The following is a 22,316-nucleotide window of genomic DNA, read 5'->3' on the forward strand; positions in this document are numbered from 1 at the left end:
GTCTATCGCTGGAGAACCGTCGTTGGAATGGCGTCTACGTCGGTGTGGGTATTCCTGTCGCTCGTACACGAACGGATGGGGCTACGCACACGCCCACGCGTGGCACGTACGAATTTACCCACACAGGCGTGTGCCCCCGCACGTGTATACGACTCGGTCGGTGAGTGAAAGAGTGGGGAGCCGGGATGTGTCGGAGGGTTGCTGAAGTTTCTCTAACGCTCGATGGCGTACCAGTGCGGATCGTGATTCTGCGGGACGCGCAGCGTCGCGGCGTCCTCCGTGTCTCCGGTATCCTCTACCGATCTCGCGCGTCTGTCCGTCCGTCAGCGATCCTAATATACCGAGCGGCGCGAACGGTCGTCTTAGGGTCCAGTGCGACGAGAACTGTCGGAGAGGAGGGATTGGAGTATCCATAAGGGGGGGCATGTGGGGGAACAATAAATTCGAGAAAAATATGATACATGACGCCATGATAAGATGCTTCTTATCACTGTGACGATCACGGGACGTCGAGCGTCCTTCTCGAGCGCGGAGAGTTACGTCGATTGCCGTCCGGAAGGAATACGATAGCTCGTCCCGAGGATCACGCTTACATTTTTCATTCTCCAATGTTTTTATCGTTTCTTTTCCCACTTGAATGTCCCGATGACCGGACAATGGCTGAGAATAAACGTACGGTCGAAGACGAAGGGAATTTATGCTGAGAGTACGTTCATTGACGGTCGAGCCGAACCGGGTCAGCCCTCTTGATCTTGATCGATTGTAGGTCGAGAGCGAGATGCACTTAAATAGTCCTATTGCTTAATCGACGTTTGTATTTCAATAGTTCTCCGTGCATTCCCACTCCCGGTTTCATTAAGGAGTTCTCGGAGCGTAATTGCTCAGAGCCAATTTAGAGCAAAAGAGCGGAGTGTCACTTAAAAGTTAGTCGGATTACCGTTCTTGTTGCGTATTGTGCATCGCCGCTCATTGCCTCGTACCCGCGCCTCCGTAAGAACCGGAGTTGTCGAGTATCTCTATATATCGACTTCGTCGGTTATGACTTAAGGTATACATCTTCGAGCTTCGCCGACGGTACATTCCTTTCCTCTCGATAGCGCAAAAAACTCGCGCGCGCGCGCGCGGCCGATTAATTTTATTTCGCCAGTTCGGAAAACGTATCCCGGAGCGTGGAAAAATTCAGCGGACGTAATTGGTTTCTTGTCGTCTTCCCGCGGGGGTTATAAATTAATAATCGTTTTCCCCGCAAAGCCATGTTTATTAATCAATCGACAATACTTGCCGCATCAATAATACACGTATTACTGCTTACGTAGCAGTCGTTAATCGCAGTCTGACGCAACACAATATTTCTGCATGCCCGCGCGTATTTGCATGTGCTCGTCGGGGTGGAAGTAAAAATAAATGCGCGCGAAATCCGCGCGCGAGTTCTGTATCGTGTCGAATGTTGAAAAATCGCGCAGCCGGCGTGAGTGGCAGTTTCGGCGGACCAGCGAGCAGAATTTGATTATTGGATTCTGAAAGCGTAAAGAATCCGAGAGAGAACTGTTGCATTTTGTATAAGATCCTTCTCACTTTGTGTGATATACTTCCGAGCTTTTTTTACAATTTATTAATAATTACGCGGTATAACGGTAGTTGAATAAAAAGCAAACTACATCGCATCGTTTCTTTCTGAACTAAAGAGCAACTCGTATATATATCCCTCTAGCTAATCTATTAAAATCCACGGAGTTCTGGTCTAACAAGCTCAGGCGGCAAAGGAATCTGTAACATTCCTTGACGTCAACTCGGCGTATACTCGTTCTCGATTCATCGTGGAAATTCTTGCTCTCGCCGGCACATTAGCGATTCTGCCGGCAGCAGAGCAGGCTCCCTGCGATCGACGCCCGTCGGACCGTATCCAGCTCGGCTCGACTCGACTCGGTTCAGCGCGACGCGGCGATCGTGTTTTATCTGGATCTCCGGCCGCGGCGATCGGCGAGATCGTAAAACGGCTGGTCGACGGACTCGTTGTCAGTGGTATTTCCAATTGGCCGGTTGCGATCTCTAGAAGGAAACCGGTTCGACGACCAGCCGTGGATGTGTGTACCCCACAGTCTCTCCCGCCTTGCGCGTTCCGTCCCGTTCGTCTCTTTTCTCCTCTTCTCTTTTCCTCTCTCTTTCCTTCATATCTTCTTCTTCCTACTCCTTAGAGCGCGTCCTGCATTCGTTCTCTTCTTACCCGTATAGTCAAACTCGCGAGTCCACTTTCCGTATCGACTAGTCTCGGCTTTACTTTTACAGTGATACACGCGACACGCCTGTAATCCGTCGTGACTTCGCATCACGTGTGTTTAAAATACCGCGATCGCACGGTATCGCGAGGTATCGACGCTCGCCCGCGATTGAACTTTGGATGTTAACGCGCCGCGAGCTGGTGGCACCATTCGTTTCTGAGGAACGCAAAGAAAGGAACAAAGGCCGATTTACTTGCGATCAGTCAGTGGTCTCTCTGGCGCGATTACGATGGACGTACCCAAGTGCACGGACGATCGATGCGTAAATGTTTCGCTGAATCTATAGATTGACACAAAAGAACGAGAAACGCTCGACGCGGAGAGGACTCCGGCGTGACTTCGGCGAAATTTTTTTTTAAATGGTTAGACAGCACATGAAAGATTGCTTTGAGGCACAGGAATATCGAGATTCGGCAGTCATGTAGAAGAAGGTCGACGTCGGATCAAGGGTTTTCGCATTGATTTCCGGGAGAGGTCAACGGCGACTTCAAATCGCTCGTTTTTTAGCCCTGAACAAAGCGAGAAATGAAATTTTGAGGGGGTTGGGAGATACCTGCGAGACTCGGCGAGTTCTGTGATTCGAGCGAGGAGAAAGCGACGAGAAAAGGAACGGAACGTTTCCAACAAGATGTCGTGAACGTTTCGAGGGAACGCTGGACTGTCTCTGGCGCGCAAATTTTGGGAATTTTTTGCGAGTGGTGGAAGAGAAGTTCCTTGTGTTTGGTTTTCTGAAGTTGAACGAGACTTCGGGGGCCAGCTTGCCCGGAAAATTGGCAGTGTTAGTTCGCGGGGATTTTCAAAGTGCATCGTGGAAGACCGCGCAAGATTCTACCTATGAGTGATGCTTTCGGACGTAACGTCGGCGAAAGTTCGGCCGTTAGTTCCGCTCCGTTGAACGATACCGAGGAATCTTCTTCACAGAGGGCTGATTCCACCGCGCGATTACGCGAGGCGGAACGACGTGGTTGAGAGATCCCAAAAAGAGCCCGCCGCGCAAAACGGTTGCATCTCTCGCTCCCGCCGATTCATTTATAATAATTGAAGCGATCCGTGCGTCGCACGAACGGTCGCGGCAGCGTATCGTCAATGGCGCACATCCAATCTCTGATCGCCGTATTAGGTTACGGATTCCGCGCGATATCGCGGATATTGCCCGTTCCCGTATCAGTGTACATCCCGACGATCTGGTTCAGCTCGCGAATCGATCAAAAGAAACGAGCGCTCTTACTTCCGTAAGGTCGGAGTTCACGGATGTAAGCAAGCTCGTAGACTCGAGGCTAAAAAAAATTTAATATAAGGAAGAAACGGAATCTATATAAAAAATCCACGAACGCTTAAAACAAATGGTTGAAATTAATTAAATAAAATGAGATTAAAGTACAATCGTGCGCTTAGGTGTATCCGTGCGCCCGTAACACGACGCACACAAACCTAGTGAATGTGAAAAGTGTCGGCTCCGTTATATCGCGCTTGTTCGTAACTCCTCCCTCGTCGGGTTTCGTTTATATCGCGCGCGCGCCTGCTCATTCTCATTCTCTCAAGCAGTGCGCGAATATATACGTATAACACGAGTGGTAGATCGCGTGCCCGCGATCTCGTGCCCCCGACGCTTGTCGTTACACGTCTGATCCGTAAGTGTAACGAAACTTCCTGTATGTACGCGGTATCGCGCCCTGTCACGGTACCGTAAAAATTCGCGTTGCTGTGGACCGGTCCGCTGTTCGCACGGACGGAGGATCTGATCCTCTAATAACAGAGAGGGAGAGACGACGATTCGGCCGAGAGGGAGATATGTGCGGCGTGGGATACTCGTTTCGGATCGGACTCGACTATCGGAAGTCCGTACGAATTCGTCGGTACGGCGACACTATTTAGGCACCTAAAACGATCCGTGGGCAGGACGAGGGGGGAAAAGAAGGAGAGAGGAGGTGTACGTGAGTCGAGGGAGTGCGTGAGCGATTCTAATCAACGTCAATTGAGTTAGATTAGGGTCGAAGTGGTTCTGAAAGGGGCATCGATAAAAGCCATGGGCATCATGGATGCGTGGAAGGGCGGCCGGATAATCTATGCTTATCTCATATGGGTTGTCTTCAAGGCTGCCACAGCGGGGGGACTTTATGGTGAGTACACGTCGGACCTATCTAGTTCGAGGATACACGGTACACGGTTGTTGTCGAATGCTTTCTTCGATAAACTAGGAGAGGTCTTAGGTCGTTCGCACGATCTTTATTAAACTTATATAATACTAAGAATGTAAAAATATGGCCGCGTAAAAATAAGTATCGATACGGCGAAGGAAAATAACTTATTTTTAGTGCGAGGAAAATAGCGGCTACGCGCAAGAACTTGAGAGACTATAGAACCTAGAGACTTCCGGTAAACACTGCAGTGTCTCTGCTATTCAACGCCGCGCCGCGAGACGTGACATCAAAATTACTTCAACCTTTCGATCGCCGCTCGTAAATATAGTCTCGCGGAGAAATGCTGCCATTGACTCCCGGTCGCTGCATAGGCTATAAATGTTATATCGATCGTTTTCGACGCATAGCGAAGGGGTGTGCATCAACATTGTGCATATTTGAAATTGTGTATGCGGGGTAATAATACGTGTAAAGTTGCAAACAAATGGAAATGGAAAAAAATTGGACCTGGCCCGCAACGCCGACAAAGCAACGTTAGTATATAAAATCGAAAGCCTCGTTACAAAAGTTCGATTGTGCAAGGCTTTCCGGGTTGACCGGTGCAAACTCATAGCATGGGAAATTGTGAAAACGTTAATTAACGTTCGCGATGGACTTTCCACGCTAACGCAAATACGCGGAAATATATGGTCTGAATTCTTAACGTACGTGCGGTTTTAATGATAATGAAAATTCGCGAATATCTCGTTGGCGAAAAATAAAAGAATTATATACGGCGCATTTATTCTCCCCGGCGAATCGTCTCGACTTTTTGGATTAATTCCGAGCTGTTGGAATAACGAACTGTGACACCGGTATCCCGTTGTTCTATCAATCTGCCAGGGATGATATTCATATGTACTTTATGTCATTAATGTATTTACATATTGTCGTATTTAACCATTAATCTGTCTCATCAATCTGCCATGGATATCATTTATAAACTTTATATCGTTATATATCGTATATACACGTTGCTGTATGTTTAAACCCATTAATTTGTCTTCATTATTTTTTGTGTAATTTTTCTCATATCCTCGTACATATTGAATTTCTACAAGCCGTATAACCTCGTAAGTTTTTTGAGGAGCGTGAGTACAATAAGATCGTATTATCTCTGAATTAATTTCGTACTACGGAAGCAGAGAGGAGGTAATAGACACACGTATTTAGTTTTCATTAACACGTTCGGCGTAAGCGCGAAAGTACCTTTCGGCATATATCGTTTTGAGGAGATATCCGGGAATTAATATCGATTGAAAAAGCACGCGGAGTGAGAAGGAGAGCTCTCTCGATGTTTTGCGTGTCGTTAACTCGTTAATGAGAAATATACGACTCGGAGAACGCGTCTCGGAAGAGAGTCGGCAGGTCCTCGTGGCAGAGCGGTAGTCGTTTAAATCCCGCAATCGGTGCAAAGGTCGTTCGGAGAATTTTACAATGTCCTATTTCGCTTCCTCCTGGTTTGCCCAGGTAGCGGAACGCATAAAGGAGAAGCCAGAGTAAAAGTGGATGTTACTTCGTGGAAGAAGAAGACGCCACGCCCGCCGCGCGTACGTTCCGAGCTGCGTTCTCAAGCTCGGCAGCTCGGAGAGTCGAGTTCACATTTTTCAATTTGTATCTCCTTGCCGATGGTACGTGGAGCTAGCCGGCGAGGCGCTATTCTTACGACGTGGGAAGAACGGTGCGAAATATCGTGTATCGTGATGCTGGGTAACGGCAACGGCAAGCGGTATTAACTTAGCGTCGCGCGTGATTGCCGACATTACTGATTGATCGGGGGCGTGTAGAACGTCATCGTGTTCGACAGGGTAGAAAGTGTGCGACCGACGATACAGATTGATGATGATTTTCGGTACGGGTATCATATAATGACGCTATACGCGCGACGCGTTCACCGATGCGATACACATTTTTCATCCGCGCGGCTGCACCGGCGACGTATGCGAATATTAAATGTTACGTTATCGTCGTATAGATTAATTATGAATCAACGCGTAACCCAGATAGCGCGGGACCATTAATTAATGCGTGTCAAACCGTCGGGACGCACGCGGAAACCGCGCCCGGCCACGCTATGCTAGCTACCATCATCGGGTCCTAACATCCTTCCGGATTTTCGTATAAATCTACTATCGCCGTCGCCGTCGCCGTTGCCGCATTAACGTTTCTGCGAAATACCCCGTCAGCCCTAATGGACACTTACGGGACGGAATATCGCGCGCCCCGCAACCGAATGTAACGCCCATGGTATTCGGCAACGGCAGCGGGAACGGGATAAATGAATCGTGCGTGGAAGAAAGGTCGTGGCACGGAAGAGATAGTGGTACCGCGCCCTGCGAATTAAACCTAAGGTATGTGGCGTACCTACGTATATAAGTACGTACACCCGTAACACGTGCGCCGCCGCTAACGTATACTGGCATCCTCACGGTAGTCGTGTGAACGCGTTACACGCTCCCTACATACACGCGCCATATCCGTACGTCCGACTTTCGTGTAAATGGGAATTGCAATTAACGGCTACATTTGCTACGGTCCAACATTACCGCCTTGTCGGAAAGCTCGCCATCCATATTTCTATATACTCTCTCTCTCTCTCTCTCTTTCTCTCTCTCTCTCTCTCTCTCTCTCTCTCTCTCATCTCTCTTTCTCTCTCTCCTCCCTCCCGCCTCCTTTTTTCTCTCTCTCGTACTCCCTTTTCCACCTCGTCCCTTCGTGTATTGGCCAATTACGTATTCTCGAACCACGCAAGAATTTACTGTCGCGTAACCGCTGTCCCGCTGGCTGGTTAAGAGCACGACGGCACGGAAACCGAAGTCGATCACGATCCGAGGATGAGGGTGCACTACCTATATCGTCCATGGAAATCAGCGGTATCGATTTTCCGTCCGGAAGATCCTTGTCCGAGAATTCGGTCGTTCTAAATGTTTCAAAGCGGTTAATGGAATTCGTCAGTGACAGAAATTAGACGAGCGGAATATGTACCTGCCCGTGGCGTGGATTCGGCCACGGAATAAATTTATTTTGTCATGAATTGGGCTTTTGGGTCGTTGGAACAAACTGGATAACGGTAGTGCTGGTGTATGAAAATCCGAAACTAATTTCGCAATTAGCCGCAATCCCGCGCGGTGAAATAAATGTTGTATTTCGGTAACGAGAGTTTGCCAACCGCGCGGGAGAGTGAGAATGACGAAAAAGATAAATATCGCCGCATTAAATTTTCGACCGTCGTCGTTAGATGTGTGTAATTCGGGCGCGTTTATATTGATTGCGTGTATCGTCGTCTCTGCAATTTTCGCGACTATATCGCACGTCTAAAGCACGGACGTGGCGTGCGTTAGAATAATTTGTCCCGCTGTCGTTGTTCTCACTTGGCCGTCGGTGTTCCGTAGGCGTTGCACCCGACAACTTCATTGAAAATGCAAAAGACGTTTCGTATACTCAGCAGTTAGCGCCCCGGCGCGTAAATAAGCCGGCCGAGTTCGCACTTTATTACGTAAGGTGTCTAATCCACGACGTCAAACGCACGTCGATATGCATCCACCTCGGACAGCCGGAGCGAAATTATTTTCACCCTTGATGTTATCAAGGGTTATTATGGCGTCTTGCTAGACGTCTGTCGCGACTATAATCTTTGATAATATATAGAGCATTCGATTTTACGATGCTCCGCTGCCGGCTGCGGGAATTAAATATTCGTAACATCAGAATCACGGTTGTAACAGAAGCAAATCAGCTAAAGATAAATGAATTTGAAATAAAAATATGATTAAGTTCTCAAAGTTCTTTAATTAGGAATTTTAGTGAAAGAACTGGCTAAAAAGACCTGAAACGCTGTGTATATGGAAAATATCATTTATCTTAAAACTCTGTTACTTTTTGCGCGAAATTCCACTTTTATTTCAAGCTTCGAAGTAATAATGAAAACGTTTCCCGTTAATATGAAGAAGTTATGACTTGATTTTAAGTTATACAACTTGTCGTAACTAAGTTGCGTGCGAATATAATTTTTCAGTGTTCCGCGTATTGTAAGGTCGATATCCCTCCAAGTGTGACATAGCCGATTGCGACGAGCACGATTTACCACGGAGCGCAATTAATCCGCAGCTGCACGAAGGTGTCGTATACCCTGGGTCAGGATCGTGACGACTGCCTGACACGTTATCGCGATCGAGGAAAATCGATGTGAAAGTTTTGAGATTCTTGAACTCGCGCGGAAGGAGAGCTTCTCGGAACGCGAGTATATCGATCGTCGTCGCCGTGGCCTGGCAGTTTTGGTCGAAGCGAAGTACGCGAGAGAGGGCTGCGGTAGGTTAGGTCTTTGACCTGGATACCAATGCGTCTTTCGGAGTTAGGCTGGCCATCGGCATCGTCGAAATTGAATTTCTCGAGGACGATTAGACGCCCTCATCCTTCTGGCGCACATGGAGAAATAGACAGGATGCGCAATGCCATGGCTCCGCGAGGGAAGCTTGGTTAACTCCGGGCGAGAATGTTCCGCAAAAGCGACAACCGAGATATTGGGGTGCAAAGTGCAGGGACGAAGAAATGATAATCGGGTAATATGATGGCGGATGCTGAAAATCAAATACGCGAAACGGATCGATTGAGGTAGCTCTGGTGAACGATCGCGAGCTGGTCTCAAAGAAGATTGCTTCGTGAGACAATGCACCGTGAAGTAATGACTTGCGAGCGAAATAGATGAACCTTAATTGAGTCGAGTTTTTTATCCATAGGTCGCGTTATATGTCTACTTTTCGTGAAGCGATAACATATAATCTTCAAATTCCTACGATTTTATTCATGTCGGTTATTAATTTATTATTAACGCATTTAGTCATAATGACCTATCAATCGATATCTTTATCTTTCTGTTATTTCTTCTGCTGTCGTTAATTATTCTGCTTTTTTTTCTAGAGAAGTATTTTTATCTTGACATTATTTTGTTAAGTCTAGGTCAAATTGTTTAAACTCCGAGTAAAATTCGGAGTAAAATATGCAGATTGAAAGTTCTTATCGTATTCCATTACAGCTATATATAGTTTATTCCGCATTTAATATGATTTGCGTTATTGTGTTATCAAATATTTCTCAGGAATTTGATTATTGTAAGCTCCTACGTTACTTTCCGAGTTCTACACGTGGGACTCGCATATTTTGAAACATATAATCAAGTTACGCTTGAGGTAGCTCCGAAATCCTTGAATTTCTATTGGCATTTGGATGTGTTATATTGTAAATGTATCTGCTGAGTGCCTCACACACACATACAAATTTACTGAGATTCTACGTAAATACGCGAATCTACCTGTTATCCCAGAACGGCGACAAATACCGTCTGTTCTGCATCGGTGGTACGTTACCGTGCAAACGACTCGAGCAATGGAATGCCGTGGGACATTCGATAGCTTCGATAGTTTTTCTAATTCTGGGTCAATCAACGTTCAAGAAATTAGAGCGCGTTAGGAATACTTTGTTTCCACGCGTTAAAACGAAAAGTACGAGCGCAAATAACTTTTTCGAGGCAATTGTTACAATTTAATCATTTTTTCTAGAGAAACAATTGTTTCAACGAAATGATACTTTAACAAGAGTTGTATAATATACACTGTGCGTCGCGAGATTCTTTTGTAAAAACTGCACGAAATGATATAGTTGTGAAAATGACATCAACGCGTATTGCAATTCGTCTATGTAATTGACAAATTTACGGCGCGCATATTTCTGTCCCAGTAGCCTTCATCATCGTGAATATTTGGGTGATAAAATAATTAAAATCTAGCTATGTGTGTACGTGTGTATGCATCTCTTATAAAGCGGGCCGTTGTAACTGTATAGCTACGGGTGGTCATAATGTCGTTATCTCGACTGCAATTTGCGAAATTCTAAAGGTAATTTCTTTGAAGTAACGTGCCGCGCGATTTATTGTACGTATAAGTTCGTTGCCTCGGTCGGGGCGTATTTTATGTTCGGGATTATCGTTTAATTAGGATCAGTGCGTCTTTATGACTCATTCGCGCAATCCATTGCCCCCCCAGGTTCGCAGCTGCGATGCAAATCGAGGTCACAGGATGTTTCGATGAATTTGCGAAACACGCTGCGCTCTTTATACAAATACTGAAATATAATATTTCAATATTCAATCTTTAAGAGATACATATAAAACTGTAAAACTGGTCCTATTTTCGCGTCTCTTTTTCTAATTCTATTACTAATCTTCGAAATGGCTGACATAAATATAATCGAGAAACGCAGGCTTAATAACAGATTTTATTTTGATGTTTTTTTCACGAGAGTCGGATTTAAGTATATCGATCCATATCGTTCGGCGCAATTGCAATTTCGTATTGCGTTCATTACAGTTTATTACCGTGAACAGCCGTGTTTGCGCGTAATATCCGAAATTGTACTTCCATACAGTCCGAGTTATGCTTTTATTAGATTACCGCGATCGCATCACAGTAAATAAAACTTTTTCACAAACATTCAATAGCGCGTTTTCGTGCAGCGCGTATGCTTATCGGATATATGGAAGATTGCACCGTAGAATGGCCCTTGCGGCATGGACCCTGTGGCAATCGAATTTCTACGCGAATTTGAATAGATACATCGAAAAACAATAGAATATTGATAGTATATCCTCTGTACAACATCCTGATTCTTATTCGCATGTGATTGTCGTTCTTAAACGAAACAACATTCGTTGCACGAATATATCTACAATTCAATTTTATTCGAATTTGTTGATTTAATTACGTAACATAAAGTACAAATGCGGAATATGTATCTAATTTTGCGGGGGGGGGGGGGGGGGGTGCGAAGGTGACGCTCGGCGCTCGCTGTTGTGTGTGCAGGTATTATTTATTATCGTCATCGTTGTGTGCTGCCCTCCCACCCCCTCTTGCTTCCTTCGTTATAATGGCCTGTAACTCCGTAATTACCGCAAGGGCCATTCTCAACTACGGTGTAACATAAAAGCTTGGCTCATTTATGACGCCGAACAACGATAGTAGTTGTATTATTTATGATGCGGAAGCTCGCGGCGGGTCCCGTACACTGCCCCTTTAAAATCTATAATTATGCCGTGATTCCTTCGCATTTCCCGCTGTTTCCCTATCATTTGCAGAACTGTGCTAACCTTCGCGGTCAGAGTTGTTTCATAATTGGCATGTGCAGTCCAACTTGTAATTATCTTTTGTCGCCGGCCGGAAGACTATTCTGCGCGTGTTCTCTTCCACGATATAGAGGCGAGCAAATAAATTATATCGCGCACGACGCGGTAATCGGCATTTCTTGTAACAAGCGTGGTTCGCTGAAATCGTAACGATCGCCGTTAATCGTTAAATGTCGGTCAACGAGGTCCGTTTAGTATCGGAGACACGGCGCGTTTCGTCTTATGGTTTTTGTGCGAACGGAGGAGTCCGCGCATTTTTATCGCGAGAGACCGTCGCGCGGAAGGGTGGTCCGATTGCTAATTAACGCTAAGTCCTTCGCTAAGCATTGGTGGCCGTCGTTATCGACAACCTGTCGCGGACGTACTATTAGTTACGCCTTATCCAGTAATTCCCGATTAAGAAAATCTCCGCCGTGAATTTCGCACGTCGGCACAATCTCTCAAAACGATATCGCGATTAAAGCGCATAATCGATTAATTTTCAGCGTTTTTATGCGAAGGAGTTTTCTCATAACGACAATTAATTAGACGGTTGCGCGAGTCCGTTGCTTTTCCTACGATTTGCCGTTTGATTTAAATGTTTTATGAATTATAAAGCCACATTGTGTTATCCATGTTGTTTTTTCTATCGATCGCATGGCATTCATTAATACCTGTTCGATACAGAATTATACACTTTCCGATAATCCTTTCATATCGGTTTATTAGATATTTAGATATAAATGTCAGATGGAAAATATATTTAATAATATATTTTTTTTCTACTTTAATAATGAATGCCGCAATTATTTTGACATCAAATACATATAATAAAGAACAAAAAGTATCATCAACGAAAATGATTGTAATGCATTGTTGGATATTTTCAATTACATGATTATTTACAATATTATTTTATCAACGGTACGCTTCGAAAAAGTACTGTAACTTTGATGTAGTTTATTTAATATTTTGCTTGCATTGCAGTTTATTTTATATTATTTTATGACTGATATGACTGATAAACACGTAAAAAATATTGGTACAAATAACTTATCTGAAAAACGTTTCGCAGTTGCAATATTTTTTATTGGATATTTCACCCGTCTTCTTGTGGAAAAGGATAATTTAGTTGCGCAAAATAATAGCACAGAGAAGAATAGCAGATTTTTATCCGAATTAATGAAAAAGATATATAAAATAAACGCAAATATTTTTGTTTATATATAGTTATCGATCCAAAATTCTTATTTGTTAAATGTTGTTATCTTTTCGTTTTAATTTATGATTGTAAGAGCTCGTATTTTCCTTCTATTTGCTTTAATTCCATCGTACGATGCTATATAGGATAACGCGAAATATCGACGAGTCATAGCGAGCAGTAAAATTCCATGGGATGTGATCCTGCGGGGGCGTACAATGGATCTATTAAGGAGTGCACGCGATGTGACGTGACTTGCGGCAAACCGAATTCTTTGCTCGATGTCGGTATGCCAACATATCTTTACACCTATCACGTTTCTTTGCATTGTGACGTTAACAACGTGCTAAAATATTAATATTAACATAATCCGGGATGACATTTTTCGACATTTCCCACAGGAATACTTTTCTAATATCAATTTTTGCGATATTACATAGAGCTTCTTAAAATTGCACTCATATTTTTCACAAAAATCCTGACACAGATATTTTGTAGTAAGAATTTTATCCGATGCAAAATTCTGTCACGAATTACCAATTATGAATTTTAATATTAACCGTTATTTTTTATCTAGACAGTTACATTTAATGCTAGAAATTCTCTCGGAACCATGTACTAACTCTTTTTCGAGGGTATAATGTCTACCGTTCTGAAATGCTAGCTTGCACGACAGATTTTTTTTCGATACGAGACCTTTCCGCCTACGGACATAATCGAAACGCGGGCCAATACAATGAAAGTGCGGGAGCAGATGACGAGTATGAAGTGCCGGAATGTATATGGAGGTATTGCCGTCGCGCGGCAATTGCAATCCGTGGTCCAGGCCGTGGGGACAAAAGTGGAAAAAAGCGTTTTGACAGACACGCTTGCCAAGTCGCGACGCGCGTATAACCGTAATCCCGCGGGAGTATCGGGAACCCCAAAGCCACGTGTTCTCTCTCGTGTTTCGACGACCCGCCGCCGCCGCGAATCTCTTTTTAATTAAACGGTAGTGGAAACGGCGCACGAAATCGAGCATTCACAATGTGCGGCGCGCGGAAAAGTTTCGAGATATTCTTGTTTGATGATGACGGCGTGCGCGCCCGCGATACAGTCGAGGCTTTTCTTTATCGCGGGTAATGAGTAACTCGCGCGCTCGTTCGTCTTCGCGGGTCTGGCGTAAAGTTTTAATATAGGCTTTTGGTATAGAAGACGTGAGCCGGGAGAATTTCTAAGCCGAGTTGCGCTTTAAAAATACCGCTGCCTGTCATCCCTTTTTGCCGTGAAGCGACGTAGTGCGTCTTATCCGAGGCATAAATTACGAAACGAAAGGAAAATTCGGAACGGGTCGCCTCCCGTCGCGCCACCCGCTGATCCTGGCCAAACTTTCCTTGAAACGTAGTTTACTCCGAGCGAACAGCCAGTGCCAGCACCATTTTGGGCGCCGAGAGTGGCATTTATTAGCATTTCTCATCCCGTGATAACAGACCCTGCGAGAGCGAGATAATACTTTACAGACGGTCCTCGATTTGAGTAATTAATCTCTCGCATTCTCGGAAAATAGTGGTATCATAGAGATTCGCGAATTGAAGCTCCGTAGAAAATTACACGGTGCGTTATATACCTAATATATAGACGGCGCGCGGCGGCGGCGTGATAAAACAGAGATTTGTACGAATTTTCGATTCTGTCCACATTGGCAGCAACCATCCTTGACTGCATCCGCTGAAAGCGATTTCGAATCCGGGGCCGCGACGAATTTTACGCGCGCGCGGATTTGAGGTACGCGAGTGATGACGGGCGAAGAACTTTATGGGTAATCAAAACGTAGTATTTGAATTTCACCAGATTTGCGAATCCGCGCACAAACTTCCCGGGGGCTGTGTTCAAACATCTCCAGATAAGTTTGATATTTGCCACGTGCGAGAGCACATTTCTCTCCGAGAATCTTTCTCTGCTCGAAGAATCTCGTCCGCTGACTTTTACGCACTCGACTCTAAAACCGAAGGATAAAAGTGTACAACGAAAGTGTAACGTTCGCGCGCGATGTTTTGCGTTGAAAAGAATCGATGAAGGATTTGTTGCTGTGTTTGCAGACTCAATGATGCTTATCGTAAGTTCAGGGTCATAGAATGTTCTGATAAAAATGATCGCGGATGCGCACAGTTTGACGTTTGATCATAAACAGGAATTTTTTTAAAAACTCGATTTTGAGAATTCGTTTGTCTATATAATATGACATGTGTCGTTAATTTAGCGATTGAATAGCGATTCAATAGCGTGCGTTATATAATGATGGTCGATAGGTCGAAAAATCGGAACTTATTGTTAGCATAGGACGTGTGCTCACTCGAAGAGATTCATGAGAGACTTACGGTTCTTTGCGGTTCTTCGCAGTAATCCTGAATTCCGTCGCGTCCCAGGAAATGCGTTCCGTCGCATTACAGAGAATATTGTCTTGAATAATTCACGCGATGCAGAATCATTTTATGCTGCCTGACTGTGAGCTCAATTTCTCCGCTATTCCTAGAAAATATTTTGTATCTGGGCGAAACATTTTATACATCGTGACGAGCGTCTCGTTTGTGTTTTGTTGCAAAAACAACGATTGTCGGGATCGTAATCTCTGATTGCTAATTTAAAATTCAGAAAAACTCGTGATACCCGCTTGTAAAGAAATATGTTCCTCGCGGTGAAACACGGCTATTCTTACTCCTTAATTATGATGTCGCGTGTAAGTGCTGTTTTGCGAAGTACGCTCAGCTCTAACATGCTCGTACTTCATGTCGCTTTTACACCACATCGGATATCACGAATCCTCTGAATTAATTGTAAACGTAAGTTGGCGACAAGCCCGAAACTTTCTGCATATGTTATCCGTTGTTGTGTTGCGATCAGTCACATAAAATCCGTCGTGTGTGTGTGTGTGTGTGTGTGTGTGTGTGTGTGTGTGTGTGTGTGTGTGTACATATGACGCGACTGTAAAATTCTCTCTCTCGGAGCTGATAACATCAACTGGAATGTCTAATCAACGTGTCCATTAACGTGTATAACGCATCCAAGTTTTTAATGTCATTAATGATACATCGACGTGTATCGCAGTATCGATAATAATATTTCGCGCAATCTCTTGATGCTTTATGCGCCTTTCGCGTAGATATACAAAATATCGCGTTGCTGTCACGCGAAATAGATTCAAATCTCTTCCTCGAACCACCGGCGTCATTTTCTGTGTTTTACGTGTCTCACTGTTCAACGACGCTATTAATATTTATGTGAATCGGGATGCACTCGGTATGTATTATTTGCGCTCAACGATGTCGAGAATAATATCGTACCCTCAACAAATATCAGTCACACAGCTGGTCGACGGAAGCGAACTGAAACTTAATTTCGGAGAGATACATCGATGTATTTAAGAGATTAACGTTGTCAGATTTAAACGGTACACGACATGTACATTGATTTATGATCCACGCCGTGATGGATCATGATTTACAGATTTGACGTGTTGACAAATTTTTTGTGTCCATAGTATATCGTTAAGTCAAGCTTTGTTACCTTCGCAAATAAGCTCTAAAAATAAAATACATATATCAATTCTTTGGTAGACACATTTTTAATTCAGGGAAATGACGAGTTACTATATGATAGGTGAGGAAGTTACTAGGTTCGTTTGCCAGTTTTTAAAAAATACGAATATATGTCTTTTACTAATATTCTGAAACCAAATTTTCAAATTTAAAATCTCGTTTTAATTTAAGAGAGAGCACGTATTTTAATTCCAACATTTTACGCGATTTTCAGAACGTACGTTTATATTCATCCGTACGTTGCGCCGACGCGCTCTTCATTTCTGTGCACCGGAACGAAACGAGACCCATTGGGGTACATAATTTATTCCGTTTATAGATTGCATCCTTGTACGTAACCAGGGAGGGGTGGCGTTTAAGGGCGTTCGGACGATATATTTGTAAGGGCAGATTCAAAGCGACGGTGCATGGGGTGCTCGTCGAGGGGGACGTGAATCCGGAAAAGAGAGGGACGAGGGGGGAAGGGAGTGCGCAACCTGGCAAGTGGACGATTGATTTTCCATGCCATAAACGCGCCCGTGCTCTCTCGGCGCTGTCGAAACGAACCGGGGCCGGGGCGATACGAGCGATTTGTTACAGGTTCCGGACGATGCTTACGAAATTGACTTATGTGGCCAACGATGGGGTCATCTTTTCCACTCCCACGATCACGCGCACTGTCTACATGTCCTTACCTCCGAAAATGAGTGTAAAAATATTCCTTCCTTCCTGACCCCTCCCGACCCTCCCCACACATCTTTTATAAGGTCATTGTACTCAATCTCGTACCTTTTTTAGTGTTCCCCTTTTCAATCGACTATATTACCGTGAATTAATATCGCGTATATCACTGAATAATGGACAGGATATATTAACGCTTGGATCGTCGATCAATCCATCTTGCGGGGTATCATTAGAGAATATCTACCATGAAGTAAAACAATGGTTGTTACACATGGTACGCGTTCACTAGGTAACTTAGGCCAAAATTGGTGCGGTAATTAAATTGCGGTTCGCTTTTCGCGCGAGACAAGCGTTGCTTGGAATTTATCGATTCAATGTATCCGGACGCCCTACGACGAGGGGGCAGGTCACAGATTTCTTTAGGGCGACACTTGTCCGAAGATGCATTCGCGTTTACGCGTGTTCCGTGCGAGAAACTGCAAATCGGGTACCGTTTTCGAGCCCCGTAAAACCCGCTTTACGCCGCCGAGCTTCAAATTGATTTTGACAAATCAATCGAAATACCAGTCTTACCGGCGCTAGCTCCGAAATCCGCCCTGCGCTAAGGGGGAAAGTAGTCTTTTGACTTGTCCTTTCAAGAAAGAAATCTCTCGAAGATTTGGTCGTAAAACCTAAGCGGATCATCACGTGAATGCGTTCATTCTCATGTATGCGTATTTCTGCACATTCGTATAACATTCGTATAACATAAAAATGTCATACGGGATACTATCATAAATATGTATATGTACATATGTGGATATATAAATATAAATATATCTATATATGTATATAATTTATAATTCATATAAACATTTAAACATACATATTTATATTTTTAATCGTTATATATTATTATCATTATATGTCGTCGTATCCCAGTTCTGCAAAAGCGCATTTATTAATGTTAAATTATTTACACGCCTGTGACGGATAAGCGTTCCGTTAATTACCGGAAGCCATTGCCACCACGGATAAACAAGCAGGTGTTGTGGCAGAAGAGGCAACGCGGAACTGCGTGTGTTGCCTCGCCTGGGGCGATTCGTCCAAACTATGCGCGGCTTTGCGCGAAAGTTACGTGAAATTTTTACTTTACGCGTGAACGCCCAGTTTTGTGCTACTTTACGCGCGTGTTGCGTGGTACACGCTCGATCGTTCTAAAGTACATCGGATACAACATCGGTAGTCGATGGCGACGCGAGTGCAATTCAATTAGTCGCCGATATCGCGGCATCCATTTAAACACCCGACCGATAATGGGGCGAAAGAATTTATTCGAGACGAAATTTATGCGCCAGTGGCATATCGCGTGCTGCGCGCATCGGCACGGGCGACTTTATTTGCGACTTTATTTCTCCACACGTGCGCATATGCACACACGATAATATCATTGAAAATAATTCGTACATTATCGATCAGGGTAATTCTACATATTAAGCTTGTTTAAAAACTTTTGGAAAATTAATATTGATGATATTTGATATTAATTAATCGATCTGCGGCCGATTTGAGAGTTGGTAATATAAAATACATTATAAAATTTTCAATACTTTTTAACTCTTTTTCTACACTTTTGTTATTATAAATTAATCATAAATTAATCATTGCATTCGGATAAATATTTCATTAAAACATTGCTAAATTTGTTTAAATATTTGCCATTGTATATTATTTTTATCGTAATTAAATCGTCGTGCGCATTAACTGTTTGTATCTTGCAACAAATCAGATTGGATTTATATTGCCAAATTAATCTTTCGTTATTTTAACAGTATCGTCCATTCTTTGTACAGATGTATTATTGCATGTTACGCTTACGTCCGTTTACTGTATGCATTAGCTCAACTATTGACACGCATAAATTAACAACAAAATATAATATTATTAATGTATAACAATATGATACACGTAAATTTTACGGATGTAATTATTTCGGATATAAACCAAATGGTTGATTTTAGAATGGTTAATTTTAGAAAATGCTCCCATATGTGATCTCTGTCTTTTTCTCGGAAAAAGGAATTAGTATAAATTTTTAACGCAAGGTAAAAATAATATCGTGAGATACGAGTCTTATCTCATAAAAGTGCTAAAAGTGTTAGAAACGTAGACGTACAATATTCTCATCCCATTTTTAGCAAACACATATTTTTCATTGACTATCTCTGTTCGATTTTGAAAGTAATTTTCCGAGGCTATTAATGAAATCGTCATTTATTGCGTATTCGCGTAAGAAGATATACCGTCCAAAGTGTATGCTATAATATTAGCTTTAGCTCGAAAAGAAAACGACCGAGAGTTCTCGAGTGGTGTGTGCGCGCACGCGGGGACGAACGAAGCAGGGCGAAGGGCAAAAGGTAGAAAGAGAATGGCGTTAGAAAATGAGAAAGAGGTAGAAGAGCGTCAGTGCTCGGTGGCGACGACGACGGTGAGAGGCGAACAGGCGAACGAGAAAGTCAGAGACGGGAGAATCGGAAGGAAGCAGGAGAGAGGAGCTTCTGTACGTGACGGCGTGACGGTGGTGCTCGCAGTAAGGTGTGGCAGAAGTCGCAGATGTCTCTTGATTTATTGGTGCGACAGCTTCCGGAGACGAGCGGCATTCCCAAAATGGTGTGCCCCCGCGCGCGCCATGCGGGTACCTTTTAACGCTCCGGTCGCGACCTCACGGCGAACTTCCGTTTCACCTGCGGACGAAGGAGGGAAGGAGAGAGAGAGACTCTCTCGCACACCATCACCGGGACATGGGATGCGGTCTGTCGCACGCTCGCTAATTTTCATTTCTGATCGCAGGAACGGAGTCACGCCTCGAATTAAGTCTCGGGTAATTGACGAAGGGCGCCGGCTCGTTCGTTACGGAACGATGACGGCTGCTTTTGTCCGTTGGACCGCCGCCGCCGCCGCCGTCGCCACCCACCCGTCGTCGTCTCTCTCTCTGGACCCCGGTGACGTTAATTAGGATGATTCACGGCACTCGCGACGATCTCCGTCTCGGTTAACAAAGTCAAATAAATAGGCGGCGATTAATGAAAAGAGTCGGGACGGTTAGCGCTATGTTGACGGCTTCTTCGGAGTATTCTCTTTTTAGAGACTGTTGTTTTTAGAGACACGGGAGATTTCCTCTCTCAAAATTCTTTTTCGTCATCGCGTTATCAGCTTTCAATTTATTTTGTCGTAATATGCAACTGTCCAGTTATATTATTAAGCTTGCAGATAAATCGATATTACTGGTAGTTATTATATATAAAAAAAAAGAAAAAAAAAACGAAATTCCTCGCCGAAGCGAGTTTTTCAACTACTCTCTCAATAATGTTCGTGCAAGCGTGAAACGAGTTCCACTTTCTCTCGTTTTCATTCTTCTTCTTCTCTTTCTCCTTTCCTTCACAATGACATGTATACGCTCGTATTGGCGGACACGTAAAATCTCTGTTCGTCCCTTTCGCAAAACAGAGCGTCGAAATGGTTGCGTGGTAAAGGGAAGAGAGAGCAGGAGACACACAGAGAGAAACCGAGAGGGGCGGCAGAGGGCAAAATTGACTCGATCGTGAAATCGAAATTGCAAGGAAATGAACAGCTAGCCGCCAGTAGCCGAGATTAGACGTTCGAGGCTCTAGATTGCTTCCCGAGAAAACTGGACAGGAAGGTCGATAGCTCGCTCGAACTCTATATCGATCGTCCGAATGAAGTCGATGCGCCCAAATGATGCCGGTAGGGAGTGGCGACGTTTAATTCATTACCTTCGTTCTACAACGACGCTCGTCGAGATCAATTTAAATAATTGATTCGTACAAGCGGCCCGATCTCGAACATCCTGGCCGTTTCTAAGTGCCTCGTGCTCCTAATCAAGAATATCTCGTAAGAGCCACTTCGAGAGTTACATTCAAAATGATAATTACAAATCAAAATATAACAAAGCTTTAAAAAGGTTCAAAGATTTTTCGTGTTTAAATGCGATATGGACGAAATTGATTTAGCCTTCTGGTATTTATAAGCGAATAATTACAATATTGCGTGTAACAATGTAGGGGAGAAAAATTCAGCGTTCAATCTATTATCCTTTTAGATCATTTTAAATGAAATCTTTTTATAATTTTAACTTTAACATTGCGTTTGAATGTTACACCGGCGAATTGCTTATCTGGCCGAAAGATTAATTTAATCCGAAATGACGATTTGTCTTTTCTTTTTAAAAAAGAGGAATGCCGGTGCGGCGCGAGAGCGAGACGGCCAAAGGAAAGATTGCTATGGAATTGTGTCCGCCGAGCGAGAGCGAATTGTTGGAAGAAAAAAAGCAACGGGGGAAAACGGAGAAAGCTTATCAAACGGGTTTTCAAATTACAGAAGTGATCCCCTCCGTAATAGACTCTCCTATTGCGACTTATAGGATCTCGGTTGGCTCGAGTTGGGAAGGGAATTATAAAGGGGTGGAGAGACGCGGCGTGAGATGGACCGAGGGAGCGAAAGAAAGCGAGCGAGATGTGTGGGGAGGAGCGGAAGAGAGGTACGAAACAGAAAGATAACGGAAACGGTGGATGAAAAAAAAAGAAGAAGGAAATGGTAACATTACGAAAGGTCGTTCTTTCCACCACCCGTATACAGTTGGATGATCGAGGGATTAATTGGCTATTATCGGACCGTTCATTGCTATATGATTGTTATTACGGCCGAATCTGTCAATCGTCGCGTGAAATCAGAGTTTAACACAATAATAAACAGGGACGTCATCGCTGAAATGTACGCCTGGTTTCAAATACGCTTTTATAGGGTAAATGTGGGTAAATGCCGCGTCGGTTAGTAATTGTCAATTTGATCCGCGTATATTGCATAAAATATTCAATCGAATGCACGCCCCACCATTTTGCGCCTCCACATATACGTGCATGATCGTCACTAACGTTACATTAAGTTAATGCCGTTTAAACCTGTAGAATAGGGCGCCGCAGGGATTATTTCGCTTGAATAGAGTCTGGTGTATAATATTTCCCCGTTGTGTTGGTGATTGCTGTCCCAGATAGCATCCCAGAGATATTAATTGTGTAGAGAATCTATATACGAATGGAAAGGTAGGAAGCATATTTTGAATATCAATCGCGAAGTAATAATTCTTTTATATGTCGGATTATATTTAAATGCAAGATGTATAATGAAGCAACGTATTCCCATTTGTTTCAGTTTTTTACTTCCATCGCTTTTATTTCATATATTACATTATTTGATATTTCGATGCAC

General features: G+C 43.8%; 1 protein-coding gene across 1 annotated transcript in view; it reads left to right on the forward strand.

Annotated features, from left to right (window-relative positions):
• Window positions 1-247: 247 nt before the first annotated feature.
• The window catches only part of LOC112466171, a gene marked incomplete at its 3' end in the record, with an annotated part of 85,537 nt that continues 63,468 nt past the window's right edge, over window positions 248-22,316 (forward strand). The window contains exons 1-2 of the mRNA XM_025034105.1: window positions 248-672; window positions 2,287-4,399. Of these exons, the coding sequence (XP_024889873.1) occupies window positions 4,306-4,399 (94 nt within the window). The remainder of the gene's footprint in view (window positions 673-2,286; window positions 4,400-22,316) is intronic.

This window comes from Temnothorax curvispinosus, unplaced genomic scaffold (assembly GCF_003070985.1).
Source record: "Temnothorax curvispinosus isolate PA1 unplaced genomic scaffold, ASM307098v1 QBEX01015974.1, whole genome shotgun sequence".
In the NCBI taxonomy this organism is placed as follows: domain Eukaryota; kingdom Metazoa; phylum Arthropoda; class Insecta; order Hymenoptera; family Formicidae; genus Temnothorax; species Temnothorax curvispinosus.